Below are 18819 nucleotides of genomic sequence, written 5' to 3' on the forward strand. Positions count from 1 at the left end.
GGACATCGACCCGTTTCCAGTCCTCGCTACCGGCCTAGGAGGGGCCTCGATAAGGCCAGAGACCCGCGTCCGAGCTCCGAGTCCGACCCTTGCAGCCCCGGGTCTCTGGGGGCGGGGCCGAGGATCAACTCGGGCGGCGACGGCAAGAGGCGCGGCGGGGGCGGGCCGGGGGCGGGCCTGGGCGGGGCGGCGGCGGACTGCGGAGACGCGGCGGCGCGCGGGGCGGCGCAGAGCGTTCTGGCCGAGGCGCGGAGCGGAGGCGAGGGGCTGGCGTGGGGCGGGCGTGGGGCCGCAGGGGGCGCGAGCCGGGGCAGGGCCGGAGCGGAGCCGGAGCCCAGCCGGAGTCGGGCCGGAGGGCGGGGGCCGGACGGAGAGCAGCCATGGCGCCGCGAAGGGCCGGGGCGCGCGCCGCTGCGGGCGGCCTGGGCGCCGAGTAGCCGGGCCGGGCCGGAGCGCGGGCGGCGGCGGCGGCGGCAGAGCAGCTGCGCCCGCGCCCCCCGCCCTCCAGGCCCCGCGCCCCGCGCCCGGGCCGCTGGCGATGGTGACACATGCGGCGGCGGCGCGCCGGCGGCAGGACCATGGTTGAGCGCGCCAGCAAGTTCGTGCTGGTGGTGGCGGGCTCGGCGTGCTTCATGTTCATCCTCTACCAGTACGCGAGCCCGGGCTTGAGCCTGGGCGCGCCCGGCGGCCGCGCGCCGCCAGACGACCTGGATCTCTTCCCCACGCCCGACCCGCACTACGAGAAGAAGTACTACTTCCCGGTGCGCGAGCTGGAGCGCTCGCTGCACTTCGACATGAAGGGCGACGACGTGATCGTCTTCCTGCACATCCAGAAAACGGGCGGCACCACCTTTGGTCGCCACCTCGTGCAGAACGTGCGCCTGGAGGTGCCCTGCGACTGCCGGCCAGGCCAGAAGAAGTGCACCTGCTACCGGCCCAACCGCCGCGAGACCTGGCTGTTCTCCCGTTTCTCCACGGGCTGGAGTTGTGGGCTGCACGCCGACTGGACCGAGCTCACTAACTGCGTGCCCGGCGTGCTGGACCGCCGCGACCCTGCCACGCTGCGCACGCCCAGGTGAGCGCCGACCGAAGGGCCGGGGCGGCGGGGTGCCGGCTCGCGGCCGCTTCCCCGAGCCAGGCCCCCGCCGGGCGGTCCTGGGCCCGCCCTTCGCTCCCTGCCCTCCACTCCTGCCCTCGCGGGGCTGCCACTCGCTGCAGCCTTCTGGACCGCCTCCTTACCGCAGGGCGCCCGAGTCCGCAGTCCGTCTGCCGCGGCCCGCTGTGGTCCCCGCGCTCGAATGCCCCCTCTCACCTCGTGTTCGGCACCTCTTTACTTTTCCCGACCAGCCGCCGGGTCGCGCGGCGTCTGGGCTTCCCGGGGTCACCGCCCCCTGCCCACGGGCTGTCTCCTGTCATGCCTCAGCTCTGCGTCCAGGCTGGCCTGTGTCGTCGGGCGGGATAGCAGGTTTCTGTGCGCGTGTAGCCCACCTGGCTTCCCCGCGCGGCTCTCGCGCCGAAATCGAAAGTGAGAGGAGTAAGGGGCCTCTTACCCTGCACCTGCTGGGAGCCCCCCGGCCCGCCAGCCTACCTTGAGAGGGCTGGGGAGGGGGCTGGCTCTGCCGTGCCCAAGTGTGCAGGTAGAACAAAGGCCCGAGTGTCACCTGGGGCTGGAGGCGGGGAGGAAGCAGCGCTGCCCGCCCCGCCCCTGCGAGTTGGGCCCTGACTAGGGGCCGACTCGCCCTGAAAGAGGAGCAGAAGCAGGCCAAGGGCAGGCTGGGGGGAGCTGAGCTGGCTGGAGGCACCTGGGCACCCAGACACCTTCCCTGAGCGATTGGGAACACAGGGCTGTCCTGTAGCGGGGACAGCTTTCAGGGGAAGCACATTTTAGCCAGAAACACCCTCCCTCCCCATGGTGCAGGGTTTCCAAGTGTTAAAGTTGGGTCTCTTTTTTTCTGGTTTGCGTTCATGCCTTGTGGGGCCTTCTCACAGACGTTTAGACTGGGAAGGGCCAGGCGGGAGGTCTTCTTGCCTGCCTTTTGTTTATGTGCCTTAAGATTGTGTTCATGGGAAGGCTGGGCTTCGGGAGCTGTGTGACCTGAGTAGGTGTTTATCAGCATTCCTGGGTTGAAGGTGCAAGGTCTTGGGTGTGTTTGGAAAGTGAAGGTTTGGTATCTGGCCAGCTCTGGATTCCCTGCTCAACTCTTCGTCCTTCTCCTGTAGTGTTTCCTAGACTGTCAGAGTTGGGGGGAAGGGAAGGGGTCTTCCCACTTTCCCTTGGCTGTCCCCACACCAACAGCAGCTCCCAGCTTGAGAAGTGTCCTGCTGGGTCATTTAAGGCTACGTCAATTAACTGGTCAGCCTGTCTGGGGTCCTTAAAGCACTGATGCCTGCCCAGCACTTGGTCTGATCTGTAAAGGTGCACTTCCTGGCCTTGTACCACCTCCTTGCCCCCCTCTGCTTCCCAGGGTCCATCCACTCTGTGCTAGATTGAGGCGAGCACAGGGCTTGCTCACCTGCCCATCCATCCTTCTGTTCACCAGGACCATCGGCCCCCAGAACTGGACACTGAGCAGCCCAAATAGGCCTGGGTAGGCACTTCTCACCCTGGAGAAGGGAATGGCTACTCACTCCAGTATTTTTGCCTGGACAATTCCATGGACAGAAGAGCCTGGTGGGCTATATTCCGTGAGGTCAGAGTCGGACATTACTGAGCAATCAACACACACACACACACACACAGGCACCTCTCTGCCTGTAGCAGTGAGGGTGGGAGTCAGAAGGGTCCCATCTGCCAGAAGGAATTAGCTAGGGAGAGCCCTGGAGGGGAGAGTGTGCTGGCCTCCCTTTGGGCCCTGTCGAGAGGCTTGAGTCAAGCTTGCGCTGCAGACGTATCCCTCAGCCCTAATTTGCCACCAGGACGCTTTCCTATAGCCCCGTCTTCTGAGGCTAATGTTCTCTTTGGGTCTTCAGGGGTGAAAGGCCCCAGGTCTCTCTTCTCCAGAGCCTGTCCACCAGAGCAACAGGCCCAGCCACCCCACAGACAGGAGTGGGGGAAGTGGAGAAGCCAACTAGAGTCTCCAGGTGCTGCAGGAGGGACGGATGCCCAGCACCCCCTCCTCCAGGTGGACGTGAGGAGCAGGAATGGAAGACTCCATGCACGGTTGGCCTGCTGCCCGCCACACTGGGAAGTTGCTGAGCTCAGCAGCTTCCGGCCGCCGTGGAGGAGGGCTTTCCAGGGTCCGTGCGCCCGCCCTCTGCTGTCTGCTCTAGGAGTGGGCCGTGCCTCCAGGCCAGTGATGGAGCCTTGCCGGCGTTCTTTGTCACTCTCTCCCACCTCTCCCTTCAGTTCTGGTCCAGGCGCTAGGTAGATGGCTTTCTTAAGAAGCTTCCTGGAGCAGCCAGGGAGATCTCTGCTTTGTGTGTTTACAAGCCAGCTCCCCCAGTCTGGGGCTGGGCCAGAGTGCTCGGGGGTCAGGGTGCGGCTCCCTCATCTGCCCAGGGACCCAGCACCCAGAAGGGCGGTGGCAGTGCCCAGCTTTCAAGGGGTGCCTTGGTGTTGAGTGGTGCCTGGTTTCAGGAGGCTCAGCTGCCACCCTCACCTCCTTCCTGCCCTCGCAACAGCCCTGTGCTTGGAATGACCACCTGACTGGTGGCCTGAGGAGTGACAGGGCACTTTGGGGTCTGGCCCTGGGCAAGAGCCCTTTTTCCTCCTCTAGTCCCTAGAGCCAAGCACTTCGCACTGGGCCCGGTGGGGGGGTTAGGGGCGGGGTGGAGGGTGGCCAGAGGTCTCATTGCTGTGAGGTGTGCTTTTAGAAGCTCTCCCCGAGCCTCTCCCGGTTCCTGGTGCCGGGGTCTGCAGTGCTTTGGGGCCTGTGGTGCAGGGAAGTGAGGGTTTTCACTGCCCCCACGCCTCGTTGCCTGGGTGCCTCTAAGCCGGACATGCGTCGAGGTGTCAAATGGAGATGGATGGGATTCCAGCACTTCACTGGAGTATGGTTTGGCACGTCCAGCATCTGTGAGTGCTTCCTGACTTGGCAGAGAGGGACAGGTGTGGGTACAAAGCATTGGCAGCTCCCTCTTTGGTCTTGTGTCCATGGTGGGAGCTGCCACGCCTGCTGGCATCTGCCAGGAGTGTTTGTAAGGCCCCCAGGGAGGACTGGCCTCAGAGAGGTGTGGCTGTCCGTGGCAGCAGGCTGGTGGCTAAGCGCTGCCAAGGCCCACTTCGGTTAGAGCATCTCAGCACCCCTGGCTCCCATGTCACCTTGTAGGGTCAGGACGGTGCTCCTAAGGGCCAGAATGACCCCAGTTCCTCTTCCAGAGGAGATGGAAGAGGAGCCACGGTCAGCATCCTGCCTGAGTAGCCCTGGCCATGTCCCTACAATTGGGTAGGTTTCATTTGGAGCCACAGAGGGCATTTGGGACCCAAGTGTGGCTTCTGGGCCACCTTCACAGGATCCTTTCTGCAGTAGGACGCGCGCCCCCCCCCCCCCCCGGACCGGGAGCCCCTGGTTGAGCTCCCCTCACCCTCAGTGCTCCCCAGCAGTGCTGTGCTTCCGGGCAGGAAGGAGGCGTCTAAGCGTCAGTGCCTCAGCCTCGTTGTGCCCGCTCACACTGCCTCCACCGTCCCAGAGTCCTCTCTGGGTTCAGAGATCTTCGGGTGCCGGCAGCTAAATCTGCTGCCCTCTGCCCAGCACACCCTCCTCCCTGCCACTATTCTGCTGGCTCTGCCTCCCCCTCCAGCCTCAGTTCTGCTGCCCCTTCCTCCAAGAAGCCTTCCCTGGCTGCGCCGTTGTTGCCTTAGGTGCCCTTGGCCACTCTCCATCTGCCATCCTGGCATGTCCATGGCCTTTTGACACCGGCCAGAGGCCAGATCGGTGCTGCCCAGTCTGACAAAAAGAAAGTTCACCGCCTGGTCCTGCAGCCTCTCCGGGAGCTGCACTTAGCCTGCCCTTCTTCCCCCATGTGTCCTCTAGTGAGGCAGGTTCAAGGAGTCAGCCTTGAGTGCACTGCTGTTCCCAGAGAACCTCTAGCCCCAAACAGGCTAGCTGGGGGCATTTCTGTGGCACCTGACAGTCCGCAGCTTGCCTTCGCAATCATAGTCTTAGTGCACTCAAACAACAAAGTCTGCATCTGCTTGCAGGGGGGCAGGTGTCACCCAAAGCACGTGGCAGGGACTGGTGAGCAGGGCCTGGCCCCCCGAGAGAATCACCCAGACTGGTCTTGGGTTGAGACAAAAGGAATCTAAGGTCAAGAAACTCAGAGCTAGATTTTCCTCGGAAAAAAAAGAAACCCCTTCTTTTTAAGCAAATGTGTAAGACAAACTTTTAAATGACTTTCTGGCAATCATTTTAAATAGTGCCTGGCTTGCGAAGTCATCAGGCTCTACGACTCCTATTGTCACGGAAGCACCATAGAGCATGTAGGACCAGGGTTTTCTATTCTCCCAGCTACTTCCCTTACAAAATCCTGAGCAGTGCAGAGTGGGCTGGGCACAGGCTGGGGGTCTTATTTGCCCCCCGGTCAGAGACCGTCCCAGTGGGCACAGCCCTGGGGCCCCGGGACTGGTGAAGCCCCTGGTCTTTGTGGAGTCAGGATTTCTTTCTCGGTGGCAGGACTGAGAAGTTTGCTGTTGCCCTTGGAGAGTGGCAGGCCATCAGTTGGAGCATGGTCTCGTCATCCTTAGCTTCCCTGTTGGCTCAGACAGTTAAAAGTCTGCCTGCAATGCAGGAGACCCTATATGTCAGGAAGATCCCCTGGATAAGGAAATGGCAACCCACTCCAGTATTCTTGCCTGGAAAATCCCACATTCTCTCATTTTTTTGTTCTTTTTATAAAGTAATGATTATGGTAGAAAATCAAGAGGAAAGTATAAAAAAGGAAAATGACTATTATCTATGCATGTGTGTGTGCTGTCATGTCCGACTCTTTGCGACCCCATGGACTATAGCCTGCCAGGCTCCTCTGCCCATGTAATATTCCAGGCAAGAATACTGGAGTGGGTTGCCATTCACTTCTCCAGGGGATCTTTGCAACCCAGGGATTATAGCTGCAGTCTCCTGCTTGTCAGGCTGATTCTGTACCACTGAGCCACCTGGGAAGCCCATTCTCTATGCATACCTATTGTTTTTATTATAATTAAAACCATAGTGTGAATTGTCTGTAGACATTATTCCGTGTCGTTAAAAACTTAGTGATTTATTGGCTGCAGCTGACTCACCTCTGGGTGCACCATGCTTGCTTCTCTGGGGCTGAGTGCGCAGATTTCCCATTTCTGGCTCCCGTAAGTCATGCTGCGGTGGACACACCTGTCCATAAAATAAAATATCTTGCATAGCCCTGATTTCCTTTGGAATTTCCTAGGAGTGGAATTTCTGAGTTGAATGGCGCAAATGTTTAAATGGTCTCAATGTATATGTTAAATAACTTCTCAGAAAGTCTATACCTTGTAGCCACGAATGGTATTTGAGTGCCCTGCCCGTCTCATTGGTATTAAATATGTTCTGGGTTTAAAGAGTTGACTTTCTTAAATGACTAAACTGTACCTGGTTTTTATTGAGAAGTCCTGCCTGATAAGTGTACCCTTGAGGGCGGTGCATCACTTTGGAGGTGGAGGCTGTGGACAGGGTGTGCCTAGCCACCCGAAATGCCTGTCCATACAGTCACAGATGTCTGCATTTCACCCCTGTCCAGAGCAACGTTGCAGCTTTCTGCCACGTAGGGCTGAAGGGGAGGGTGATGGGCCGTGAGGGCCCAAGTCTGGGAAGCCAGGGTCAGCAGATGGATGGGTATAGACGAGACATTGGCTCTTGTCCCCTGAGTGTTCAGTGGGTACTTGGAACGGGGGAGCTGGGTCATCTTGTTTAGCTCCCCCAGCTCCCACAAAGCAAGTGCATAACAGTTGTCCCCATACTCCCCACAAGGAAGTCAAGACCCAGGAGAGTTAGGGAGCTGGCGTCCCAATGTCTGTCTGTTCTGAGACCTGTGTGCCCTGCACACCCCCCTCCCATGGTGCCCCCACCCGGAAAGACTAACTGCGGTGAGAACCACTGCCCGCTATCGCGCATCCCACCCAGGCAGAAGGTGTGGGCTCCCCAGACCCTGGGCGGACACGGGCAGTTTACTGTGCAGATCTGGGCCGTCGGTTTATCAGAGGACATCTGGCAGCCTTGACTTGTGTGGTAGCAAGGCAGGAATCAGGCCACATCCTCCTGTCTCTGGCGGGCAGCGCAGGGGCATCTGCTGGGGGCATCAGCGCTGCTGGCAGCTGAGACCAGGAACAGCGCAGGGGCTCCCAGCCCAGTGAAGCCAGTGTTCCACCCCCTCTCCTAGGTGACCAGGTCCTCCTCGGGTGGTCCTGGGCCTGCAGCTGCCAGCCCCACCCCAGCCCAGCTGGAAGGGCCATGGGATTCAGGCCAGGACCTGATTCAGCTGGCCTGTGGGGTGGACAGGACGGGAAGGGGCTGTGGGCCCTCCTGACCATGTGGTCTCCCTGGAGGGGATTTACAGCACAGAGACCCACCTCGTGGCCGCCCACTCTCCTCTCTGGGGGCCTGTCCTTTGGCCTCACTGGCCAGCGCTCACAGGCAGAAGGCACATTTGCAGGGTTTCCACCTCTCAAGACTCTTACTCCTGACTCTTCCAGAGCTCAGTCTGCTCTTTCTCTTGTTGTTACGTTCTTGCTATCAGTTTGATTTGTCTTATTTTTTGGTGGGGGGGTTGGGGGAGTGGTATTTGGACCTTTTTTCTGCATAACAGGAAGAAATTTCTCCTGATCACAAAAATAGGAATGTGAGTGGTGGCAGCAGGTAGTGTGACCTGCAGTGTCTGAGGGGTTTAGAGGAGGCACCTCTGCACGGGGCTTTGCAGAAGGGTCACTAGGAGCACCGACCAAAGCAGTGCTCTCGAACCAAGGTTACTCGCATTGTCTGCGACCTGCAGGCAGTCACAGGAGCAGATGGTAACAAAAGAGGGCGCTGGGGACAGGCAGGCAGTGTGCATGGAGAAGGGCCCTGTCACGTCTGGCTGTGGGATATGCGGCCTGACCTCTTCCTCCCTGGTAAAGTGTCCCCTTCCTGGTGTGGCATTTTCCCGAGTCCCCAGCTTACAGGGCCTGTTATTTTGGAAAAGTGTTATGTGAACATACCCACACCACTGCTCCCGGACTGCCCCTCCCCACCCACCCAGGTGGGTACCATTGGAGGATGTCAGGGTCAGCAGGTGGGCCCAGGGAGGAGGCATTCAGCCCCTGGGGAGCACACATGTCCTGTCCCAGCCTCAGTGTGGACCCGGGGCTTGTTTTCCTTGATGGGGATGCAGAAACTACCCCGGGCAGCCCTGCGCTCCCACCACCATCAACAGCCCCCAGCCAGGCTCCCAGCTGGCTCTGGGTGCGGGGAGGTTTGCTGAGGCCGTGCAGCTCCCCAGCTGGCCAGTGGCCTTTCCTGCGATGCTGCCCTTGTGCTTCTCTCTCGAGGCTCCCCCAGGACAGCTGGACCATTTGGAGGCCCTGTCCCTACCCCAGCCGTTGGCCTGTTCAGTCACTGTTCAGTCAGCTGTTCGGCCAGCTACCCAGGGTCCGGAGCCTCAGCTCACCAGGGCTGCCTGCAGGGACTGACACACCCCAAGATCTGCAAGGCCGCCCTCTGTGTGCCCCGGGGCTCAGGCTCCACGGCCTAAGGTACGTGGGGACTCGGCCCTCGGGTTCCTTTCAGGAAGCCCAGCCCATAGCTCCGGGCCCCAACAGCCCAGACTGAGACCCAGAGGAGGAGAGAGGAGCCCCAGGATCCTCTCTAACCTTGTGCCTGGAGCTGGTGGGTCTCGTGGGCACAGAGAAACAACCGTCTGAGGGTCAGCTTCCCCATCTCTAGGATGGGGATGGGGAGCTTATCATTTGAGTCTGTAGAGGAGCCAGTAGCCGGTGGCCCATGAGCCCTGGGCCTCCCCGCCCCAGGTTCTGTGTGTCCTGTTGAAGCCACGGCCACTGGTAACCCCACAGAATTCTTCAGTCCAGGGATGCATGCAAACCTCAGCACCCAGGAGCAAGGTCCAGGCCCTCAGTTGTGCAGGGGGCCTTCAGCGCCTTCCCACAGCCCAAGTGTGGAAGGGGGATGGGCCTAGGGCCCCATGGGAGCATCCGGCTGTGTGTGAGTCCCCTCTGAGCAGCACAGTAGCCTCTTTTATGTGGGGAACTTTAAAAGGCCCCAGGGGGCCAGGGGCGGGGGATCAAGCAAATCAGTAATTGTCTGGAAATGTGTTAATTGTAACTAAAAAAATAAAAACTCTGGAGTTAACAGTTTATAAAGCTGTCGAGTTGAAGCGGGTCAGTGGTATGGGAGACGCACACTGCCCATTGGTCACAGGCAGGAGCTGGGCCCCCGGCCTCTCTGCTGGCCAGGCCCCTGCACAGAAGTCTGTGCTGGCCCCAGCGCACCAGGTGGACACGACCTGAGTCAGACCAGTCTGGGCTCCACATATGGCCCTGCTCCGCACCTAGATCCTCATGCCGCTCTGAGCATCATTTTCTTGACCCGCCTAGTGGAGCCGTGGAGGACTCAGTGGAGTGTGCTGTTCCCCAGCAGGCTATCAGCTCCATCAGCTTATCTCTGCCCTCCGGGAGAAAGAAGGACAGAGGTCATCCCTGGGCCGCCCACCAGTGGGGGAGCAGGAGCAGCCGGTGGCCAGGCCCTGCCTCCAGCAGGGAACTCCAGCTCCATGCCAGGGGTGGTGGCAGAGCAAGCCTGGGGCCAGGCTTGGAGCCACAGCAGCTAGGGTGAGTGCCTGGTTCTGCCACCTGCCAGCTCTGTGGCTTCTCTGCCTTGATTTTCCCATCTGTAACATGGGTCTGCCGACAGTGCCTGCCTCATAGGTAAGAACTTGGAACTGTGCCTATTGCTGGGGACTCTGTTATTTTTTACAAGAGGCTACAGCATATCCCTTCTCTCTGGGGACAGGAAAGAGCCCTTCAGAAGCGGCCAGGAACTTGGCTCCTGTCTCCGCTCTGAGTTGGTCAGCTTAGGGGCCAGCTGCTAAAGTCTGGGCAGTTATCTGGGCTGTCCGCAGGCACCAGTGGGCTTCTAACAGGATGACCTGGGGTGTGCTGTGTCTGCCATGGGGGTCTCCTGCCTACCCAGGCTGTGACGTTGGGGACCTCCCTGCATGTGACCGCTTACCAAAAGGGTTTGTTCGCTCCCTGGATCACCGGAAAGCCTCTGCCTGCCTGTAGTCATGGCTGTGGGGACAGTGCAGGTTAGGCCTGGGGTCTGGGTGGGCAGCAGCTTTCCAGCCTGCCCCCCTGAAAGCCTAGAGACCCAGCCAGGAAGAGCTCAGTGGAGAGGGCAGGGAGGGGCAGAAAGGCCAGGTGGGTCCCCCGGTCTTGCCCCGCAGGAAGCCAGGGGTGCAGGGATCCGCCCTCATCTCTGGCCCTGGCCTGCGGACATCACCAGGGGTGGAGCGGCAGGCTCGTGTGTCCCGGGGTGACCCCCGCGAGCCGTGCCCCCGCCTCTGCCCTCCGCCACACTGCCGTCTGCTTCGAGTCCCACCTGTGCCCTCCCGTACACGCGCGCTCACTGTGGACACGGTCGTGTGGAGAGCACCCTCACTGCTGCCGTTCCACACTGTCTAGACCTGTGTCAGACTGCGCTCGACCTTCTGCTCGCTCCCGTCGCTTGGCCTGGTGCATGAGGCTTATCTGTGTGGCTCCGTGACCTGCGTGTGTAGCTCACGTGTCCTTTTCCTTCTGCTTTGTCCCAAGATCAGATGGGAGACGTGTTTCGCAGGCCAGGTGACAGTGACCGGACTTCCCCACCCTCCGTGTCCCCGGGAGTGAAGCCAGGGAAGGCAGGCCACCCGCGGCTCTGCTGGACATGGCCAGCGCCCTCCAGACGGGCTCCGATGACACACCACCCCTCTTCCTACTCCAGCCGTGCCTGAGGCCCCCACCATTTGGCTTGTGAGGTGTTGCCATTTCTGCCAAACCAGTGAGATGGTCCTCTGTGGTCTTAGCACACATTTCTTTTCCTGTGACAGGCAAGATGGGCATCCTCTCACGTGGTTACTGGCCACGGAGGTTCCCTCCAGATGCTCACCTACTCACAGCTTTGGGCTGTATCTCCCTGAGAGGTGACTTGTCCCTTTGTGTGTCCTAGTACGAAGTTCTGTGCGTGCTGTGCTTGGCGGGCAGCTCCCCCTGACCGTTCTGCTACTGCCTGTGGGTCTGGGCATTTGGTTTACTGGTGCCTGGACCCGGTGGGGCCCAGTGGACCAGACGTGTCCTTGTCCTTGTGCCGATGGCCCCACGTACACCTGCCGGAATGGGAGGGGCATGTACCTGCTGACCTGGGAACTCCTCTGGGACCCCTTTGTGGTAGGGACCCAGCCAGAGGCTCGGAAGGGTGAGTGAGTAGACAGGTGGCCGGCTGATCATCCCCCCTGCAGCAGGGAGGCCCCGGGACCCTCATCTGAGTCCGTCCTCAGCAGCACCCAGAGCAGCAGCTGCACAAGCCCAGAAAGCCAAACAGGCGGTCTTCCTGCCGTATCTCACCCCCATCACCTCTGCTTTGTGAGGTCCCAGTGAGAACAGGCTAGAAGAAGGATCCTGCAGCCAAAACCAGAACCTGGAGCCCAGTGCTCTGAAGCCATGGCACCTCCCTTCCCCTGCTGATGGAAATATGGGCAGGGCTTTCCCAGAGGACTGACCTCAGCAGCCCCCAGCCTACTATACCTCCAGCCAGGTGCCTGGTCCCCCCATCTGCAGCAGCCACACCCCAGGACTTAACCCCTGCATGACCCTTCTCTAGAACAGCTTCCCACATCCTCCTGGAAAGGCACTTGGGGCAGGGCAGCCTTGGCATGCAACCCCTAACTTGGCCCCCGCCTGGGCTACCTCCCACACCGTTCATGTAAGAGTTAGCTCCAGGGCTCACAGCAGGCGTTTGTGGCCCGTGGGCAGTGGGCGAGCATCTCCCCTCGGAGTTACGAGCTTGAAAGGCTCACATGTAAATATTTACCTCCCTGGAGCATCGGTGTCCTTGGAAAACGAGGACCTGTACCCACGGAGGTTTTGTGTTTGCGTCACTGCTACAGGAGGTGGGCTCAGCTGTCTCACTGTCTCAAAGCAGTGAGAGTCTCCTCCAAGTCCTGGGTGAAGTAGGATCCTCGGGGATCCTACTCACAGGAGGAAGTCCTCCAGCCAGACCGTGGTCGGGGAGGCAGGGGCTGGGGAAAGCCCCGATTCCTGTGCGCCCCGCTTATACAGGGTGCTGTGTCCATTCTGGGAGTGGGGTGAGCAGGTGTCCTTGCCCAGGGATGCAGTCTGGGGACAGACAGTGGCTGTGTCAGCAGTCAGCCTGGGTGCCAGGCCTGCCTCACTCCCACCTTACCATTAGGCCCTCACCTTGCAGATGAGGAAACCAAGGTACCAAGAGCCTAAAGGGCTCGTCACCCATGGTCACACGTCACAGGGCTGGGACTCACACTTGGCCTGTGGCCCTTAACGTCTCCCCAGTGGCAGGGAGAGGGGAGGGTCCCCCAGAGGGGAGAGCCAGGCATCAGCCAGGCATACAGGGCTCAGACTCACCACACTGCCTGCCTGTCATGGAGGGAGACGTAGCTGCTTTGAGGGTGGGCTTTCTCCGCAGCCCAAGATGGTACAGGGTCCTGGGGGGAGACCCCTGGTGACTTCTGACCCCCCTCCTCTGGCCCAGCTGGGCGAGTAGCCGCCCTCCGGAAGCAGCTGAGCCATGAGGTCTGATGCGTTGCTCCCCAAAGGAGAGAATGGAGGCAGGTGGAACGCATGGGCTCCAGGGGGTTGGAGGTTTCTGATGTCACCTGTGAGGGGGGGCCCTGCCAGGCAACTACACAGTGTGGGAGCACAGTTCTCGCCTGCCTGGGGCACCACAGCCTCACCTGTCCAGCCTCCCAGCCTGGCCATTCTGGAGTCCTCTTCCCCCAGTCGCTGTAGCCCCCCAGCCTCTGTCCCAAAGGAGAGGCTGCAGCTCGGGCACAGCCCCCCGCCCCCCATTCCCTTAGCGAGCAGGTCGGCAGGCAGGCAGCGTGCTCCCCTCAGACGAGCCCAGACAGAAGGCTGCTTGTTGGCCCCCGGTCTGAACCCTGCAGAAGTTCAAGGCCCACTGCGTCCTGCTTTCAGACCATCCCTCAGTCAGGAAGCCCAGGCCTGAAAGGAGAGGTCTGTCCTTTGCTTTCCTGGAAGCCTGGCTGGCAGAGTGCCCAGCGGAAAATACCGTTTGTATCAAGTCAAATGCGGTCACATTTCAGACAAGTGGGTCAGAGACAGGCAACGGGATGGTGGGGGGTGGGAGGGCTTCCCCAGAGCAGAAGTGGACCCCCAACCCCAATCACTGGATCAAAAGGGGGCCCAGTGGGCATCAGACAGGACTTGCCACAGGGCACAGGCTGCTCGCCGGGGCGGTCTGTCAGCCCCTGTCGCCCGCCCTCAGCCCTGCTGTCTTTGGCCACCTGGCCCTCTGCTGGCCAGGCCAGAGGCAGCCTGAGGGGGTACCAGGCATGGAGGGACAGTCCCAGAGCTGCCGAGCGGGGCGGGGGCGCTGACTGAGCGCAGCCCCCACCATGGGCCAGAGGTGGGGTGGCAGGCAGGGGTGGGCCTCTGCAGAGGTACCGCACACGAGCCGAGCATGCCCAGAGGAGCTGCCGTTCAGAGGGTCACCATGTTAGCACACCCTCAGGGTGACGGCCTGCGCTGTTTGTGGCAGTCGGCCCCCACCCCCCCCCCCCACAGTCCACCCCAGCTCTGACCCCCGACCCCAGAGTCAGCTGGCACAGGAGTCTGAGATCTGTGGGCCCACCGCTGTCGCCTTGACCACCTGGCGCTCTGTGCATGGACCTCTTTGAGTCCTTAAATTCGTTTAGCAAGTTTTGACTGAGTGCTCCCTCAGTGCAGTCTCCAGAAGGGTGCCGCCGGTGTGGAATCCTGGCCCCCAGCCGTCCCTGCCAGGGCTGCCCAGCTGTGTCTGATGGGCAGCCAGAAGTCGGGGGCCCCAGGCTTCACGGCATCCAGCACCACCGTCGGATGGTGCCTGAAGCCCCCCTCAGTTCCCGGGCAGCACACGGGCCTTGGCCCCTCAGGTGGGGACTCTGCTGCCCGCTTTCTCCACGTGACGCCCAGTCAGGGTCCCTGCACACGCACACCCTCTGCCCCCAGTGGCTCTGCGGGACTCTGGGCACTTGGCCGTGGCCTGCAGGGACCCATGGGCACGGCACTGCCCCAGGTGTACCGTGAGAGCCTCCGCTGTCCTGTTACCAGTGGGGAAGCGGAGGCACAGAACAGTCAGGGAGCTGCCGAGGGTCCCCAGGCTCAGACCCGAGTGTCCAGGTAGGTGTGGATCCCATCTTTCTCATCCGCACCCGTGGCTGCAGCCCCTTAGCCGTTGTCACTCAGCAGGGGCCGTGTTCAGATGGCCTGCCGGGCCTGCCCAGGCAGCAGCGACCGAGGGAGAGGCCATCGCGGAGGCAGCTGGTGTCCTGGTGGGGTCTGAGGTTGCCTGGAGCCAGTCCACTCTGCCCCATGTACAGCAAAAGGGAAGCTCAGGGTTGTGGAAAGTTTTGTGCTGGACCTGAAAACTAGTTTTTTTAATATTTACTTTCCGTTTTTCTCCCTAAAACAGCAATATGTATCATAGCTCAGGAATTGCCTGGGAGTCATGTGGCCTGGACAGGGCCTCCTCCTCTCACTCTGCCTCTCTGGGGAGGCCTCTGCCCTGTGGTCACACTGTGTACTGCCAGGGGCCAGGCAGGAGTCTTTTCTGACTGCCTGGGAATCGACTTTATCCAGGGGAAGAATGGTGGGCACATGGACGGGCTGGCACTCTGCCCCGACTCCGCCCTCAGGCCCAGCTGTGACCTCAGTGGGTCTGGCGGGGGAGACGCAGGGCAGCCGAATCCCAAGGGCACACAGCACCGCAGTTTCCGCAGGGTGGGCAGGCTGTGGTTGGCAGGGCCACAGTCTTGGACCTGCACACTAGTGTTCCTGAGGTCAGAACCAGCACCTGCCCTCCATCCTGTGCACACACCCAGCAGCTCCTGGGCTGATGCCTGCTGGGTCAGCACCCAGCTCCCAGCCCCACGCCTGCCCTGCACACTTCCAGGGTGAGTGCCGACGGGCGCAGCTGTGGGGAGCATGGCATGGCCCCTGCTCTAGCTTGGAGGCCCCTTTTGTGATGTCTGCGCCACCTCACGGAGCAGCTGAATTCCTCAGGGACATGCACCCCCCCCCCCACCCCAGGAGAGGGCAGGGTGAGGGGCTGGGAGCCTCCAGGACTGACCAGAGGCTGTGCAGGGCACCCAGACACTCAGGTGGTCACACAGCCGCACACGCGCCTGGTCGCAGCTTGTGCTGCAGGGCCAGTGGTGACTCAGAAACACCCTGGAACAAGGATTCCTCTTTCCTTCCAAGTGGCTGACACTTTGAGACATTTCCTCCCATTTGATTCCTTCCCGCTAGCCGTGTTTAAGAGCTGAATGGTTTTTCCACTCTGTGGCTGGGCCACCCCTTCATCCCTGCCCCCTCAGAACAGGCCGGGACATTAAGGAAATAGTGTGTTCATGGAAAATTTGCTCTTGTTGTAAAAGTAGGGCCAAGCCCTCAGCCCCCTGCCCCCAGAGACCTGGGCCTGGGCTCTGCAGGAGGCCATCTAGGGGTGAACGGCCAGACTCCTCAACAGCTGGGCCTTGGGGCTCCCTGCCTCTCTCCTGCCTCACAGGAGTAGGGCCCCTGGCTGATGACATCTGTCCTGGTTTCAGGCAGGTGTGACTGGGATGAGGGGCCTGTGAATTAGATGTGAGAACTCAGGGTCACAATTTGCTTGAAGGGGCCCCGGAGTCCGTTTGTCAGGTAGAGCCGGGCAGCCTGCCTGGCTGGGGTCTGATGCCCCTCGCTGCCCTGGCCTGGGCCATGGAATGGAAATGTGGTGGTTGGGTGTGGAGGGCATGAAGAGGCCAGCAGGACCCCTGGCCCCAAGGTGGGGGTGTGCAGCCCCCTGCAGCAGCCCCCCAGCCTCTGCCTGGCGGATGAGCAGCGTTTGCAGGGCCGGAGGTTGGGAAGAGGCCGTGAGCTTCTCTCCACCAGAGCCCCTCCCGGTTGGCCTCTGTCCCACTACCATCGGGGTCCTTCAAGATAGGCCCAAGCCACTGGAACTCTTCTGTGGGTCCCGGCTCCCGGCTGAGGCCCTGAGCATAGAGCAGGTCGTGACCTTCAGAGGCACCCCAGCTCAAGCCCTCTATGTTCCTCACCCGTTTCACTCTCCAGTAAGTGTGATGCCTCTGTGCCTCAGTTTCTCCATCTGTCCACTGGGGCCAGGGCTGCTCTTCGATACCCCTGAGGGCGAGAAGCGTGGCCTGCTGGGGTGCCTGACACCCAGGGAGGGTCCCCGAGGAGAGCGCATTGCCCGCCATCCCTTCTGTCCACCCCTGCGTCACAGGTTTGAGACCAGGGAACCCTGAAAGGGCTCCCCGTTGTCTCCTTGCCTCCCTGGGCTGAGCTTGAGGTCTGTGCCACGTTGGCTTTGAGAGTGCTGGGCCACCCGCGGGGCAGAGGCATGGAGCCCTGGGTAGTTTGTTTGCCAGGAGTGTGGGACAGCAGAGCCCCGCCTCGCAGGCAGTCGGGGTTAGGGACCGCATCGTTGGCGTGGCGTGCCAGGAGTGGCTGTGTGCCCCTGTGCCCACCAGACGAGGCAGGTGCTTGCTGCCCCCTTGCTCTGTTCAAAGCACAGAAGCGGGATTCTCAGCAAGGTCATGCCCTCGGCTCATCTTGGTCCTGTCCGCCCCCTGCCAGGAGAGCTGAGGATGTGCCCCATCTGCCATGGATGGGGGCAGGTTTAGACTGGGCGAGTTCCATTTGTCACCCCATCACTGAGGCTCTCAGGAGTGGCTGTACACAGAGAAGGGCTGCCTTCTTTCCTGAGAAGCCTGGTCCGGTTTTGCCTGAAACTTGCTCAGCCAGGACTGGCTGCAGACATTCCACTGGAGAAGAGGTGTGTGTGTGTGTGTGTGTGTATGTGTGTGTGTGTGTGTGTGTGTGTGTGTGTGTGTGAGGACTGGCTGCAGACATTCCACTGGAGAAGAGGTGTGTGTGTGTGTGTGTATGTGTGTTACTGGAGAAGAGGTGTGTGTGTGTGTTACTGGAGAAGAGGTGTGTGTGTGTGTGTGAGGACTGGCTGCAGACATTCCACTGGAGAAGAGGTGTGTGTGTGTGTGTGTGTGTGTGTGTGGGTGTGTGTGTGTGTGTGTGTGTTACTGGAGAAGAGGTGTGGGTGTGTGTGTGTGTGGGTGTGTGTGTGTTACTGGAGAAGAGGTGTGTGTGTGTGTGTGGGTGTGTGTGTGTTACTGGAGAAGAGGGGTGTGTGTGTGTGTCCACTGGCTGCAGACATTCCACTGGAGAAGAGGTGTGTGTGTGTGTGTGTGTGTGTGTGTTACTGGAGAAGAGGGGTGTGTGTGTGTGTCCACTGGCTGCAGACATTCCACTGGAGAAGAGGGGTGTGTGTGTGTTACTGGAGAAGAGGGGTGTGTGTGTGTGTCCACTGGCTGCAGACATTCCACTGGAGAAGAGGGGTGTGTGTGTGTGTGTGTGTGTTACTGGAGAAGAGGGGTGTGTGTGTGTGTCCACTGGCTGCAGACATTCCACTGGAGAAGAGAGGTGGGTGTGTGTGTGTGTGTGTGTGTCCACTGGCTGCAGACATTCCACTGGAGAAGAGGTGTGTATGTGTGTGTGTGTGTGTGTGTGTGTGGTGATAATACACATCAAATAAAATTTGCCACTTACCATTTTAACAGTTGTTCAGTGTGTGACTCAGTGGCATTAAGCGCAGTCACACTTGTACCGCCATCATCACCCCCATCCGCCTGCAGAACTTGCCTGTCTTCCCCCAACTGAAACTCTACCCACTGAGCAGACTCCCCGCTCCCGTCCCGCAGCCCGTTACTGCCCCCCTTCTACTCTCCGTTTCTGTGAACCTGACTCCTCAAGGGACTTCATGTAAGTGGAATCAGATGGCATCTGTCCTTTTTGACTGGCTTATTTCGCTGAAGATGATGTCCTGAAGGTCCGTCCATGTTGTGGCAGGTGACGGAATTTCTTTCCTTTTTCAGAGTGAACAGCACACCATTGCACGTGTGTGCCATGCTTTCCTTTCCCACTTACCATTTGATGGACAGTTGGGTTGCTTCCACCTCTTGTTCCTGGGAGTGGGTGCAAAAGTATCTGTCCACGTCTCTGCTTTCCATTGTTTTGGTGGAACTGCTGGGCCACAGGATAATTATATCTAATATTTTTAGGGAACCGCCATCCTGCCTCACTTTCCCATCAAGGATGCACATATATAAAGACTCAGTTCCTCCGCATCCTTGCCAACATGTCTTCTGCTGCTGCTTGGCGGCCGACTGGTCATGACCTAGGGCAGGAGGGTCTAGAATGTGGTGCAGAATGACGGCACGGGTGTTGCTTAGGGTCTCAGGAGGAGTCTGGCAAAGCCAGGTTCAAACTCCATGTGCCTGGACGTTGGGGAAGGCTGCAGGCGGGGGGACAGTGCTGTGTGGAGTTGGGGGCAGGTGCAGAGGGGAGTGGGCAGCTCCCCCCACCCTGGCTCCAGAGCCGAGCTGACGACTGGCAGCTGTGCGGTGTGCTTGGCCCTGCAGTGACCTCAGTGTGGACCCACGACCGGGGCCAGGCCCACACCCTGGGAATCCCAGCGTGGCTGGTTCCGCTTCTGCCGGGCTCAGCACGGCTGTCTCGTCGTCTGAGGACGGCTGGAAGACTGAGCAGGCCCGGTCCTGGCCACAGAGCCCTGCCCT

The 18819-nt window shown here is 60.3% G+C and overlaps 1 protein-coding gene across 1 annotated transcript in view; it reads left to right on the forward strand.

Moving 5' to 3' along the window:
- The first annotated feature begins 264 nt into the window (after positions 1 to 264).
- HS6ST1 (heparan sulfate 6-O-sulfotransferase 1) overlaps positions 265 to 18819 on the forward strand; it is a 39865-nt gene continuing 21310 nt past the window's right edge. Inside the window, exon 1 of the mRNA XM_043894243.1 lies at positions 265 to 1075. Coding sequence (XP_043750178.1) covers positions 549 to 1075 — 527 coding nt within the window. The 5' untranslated portion in view covers positions 265 to 548. The remainder of the gene's footprint in view (positions 1076 to 18819) is intronic.

The sequence above is a fragment of the Cervus elaphus genome, chromosome 33 (assembly GCF_910594005.1).
Source record: "Cervus elaphus chromosome 33, mCerEla1.1, whole genome shotgun sequence".
In the NCBI taxonomy this organism is placed as follows: Eukaryota; Metazoa; Chordata; class Mammalia; order Artiodactyla; family Cervidae; genus Cervus; species Cervus elaphus.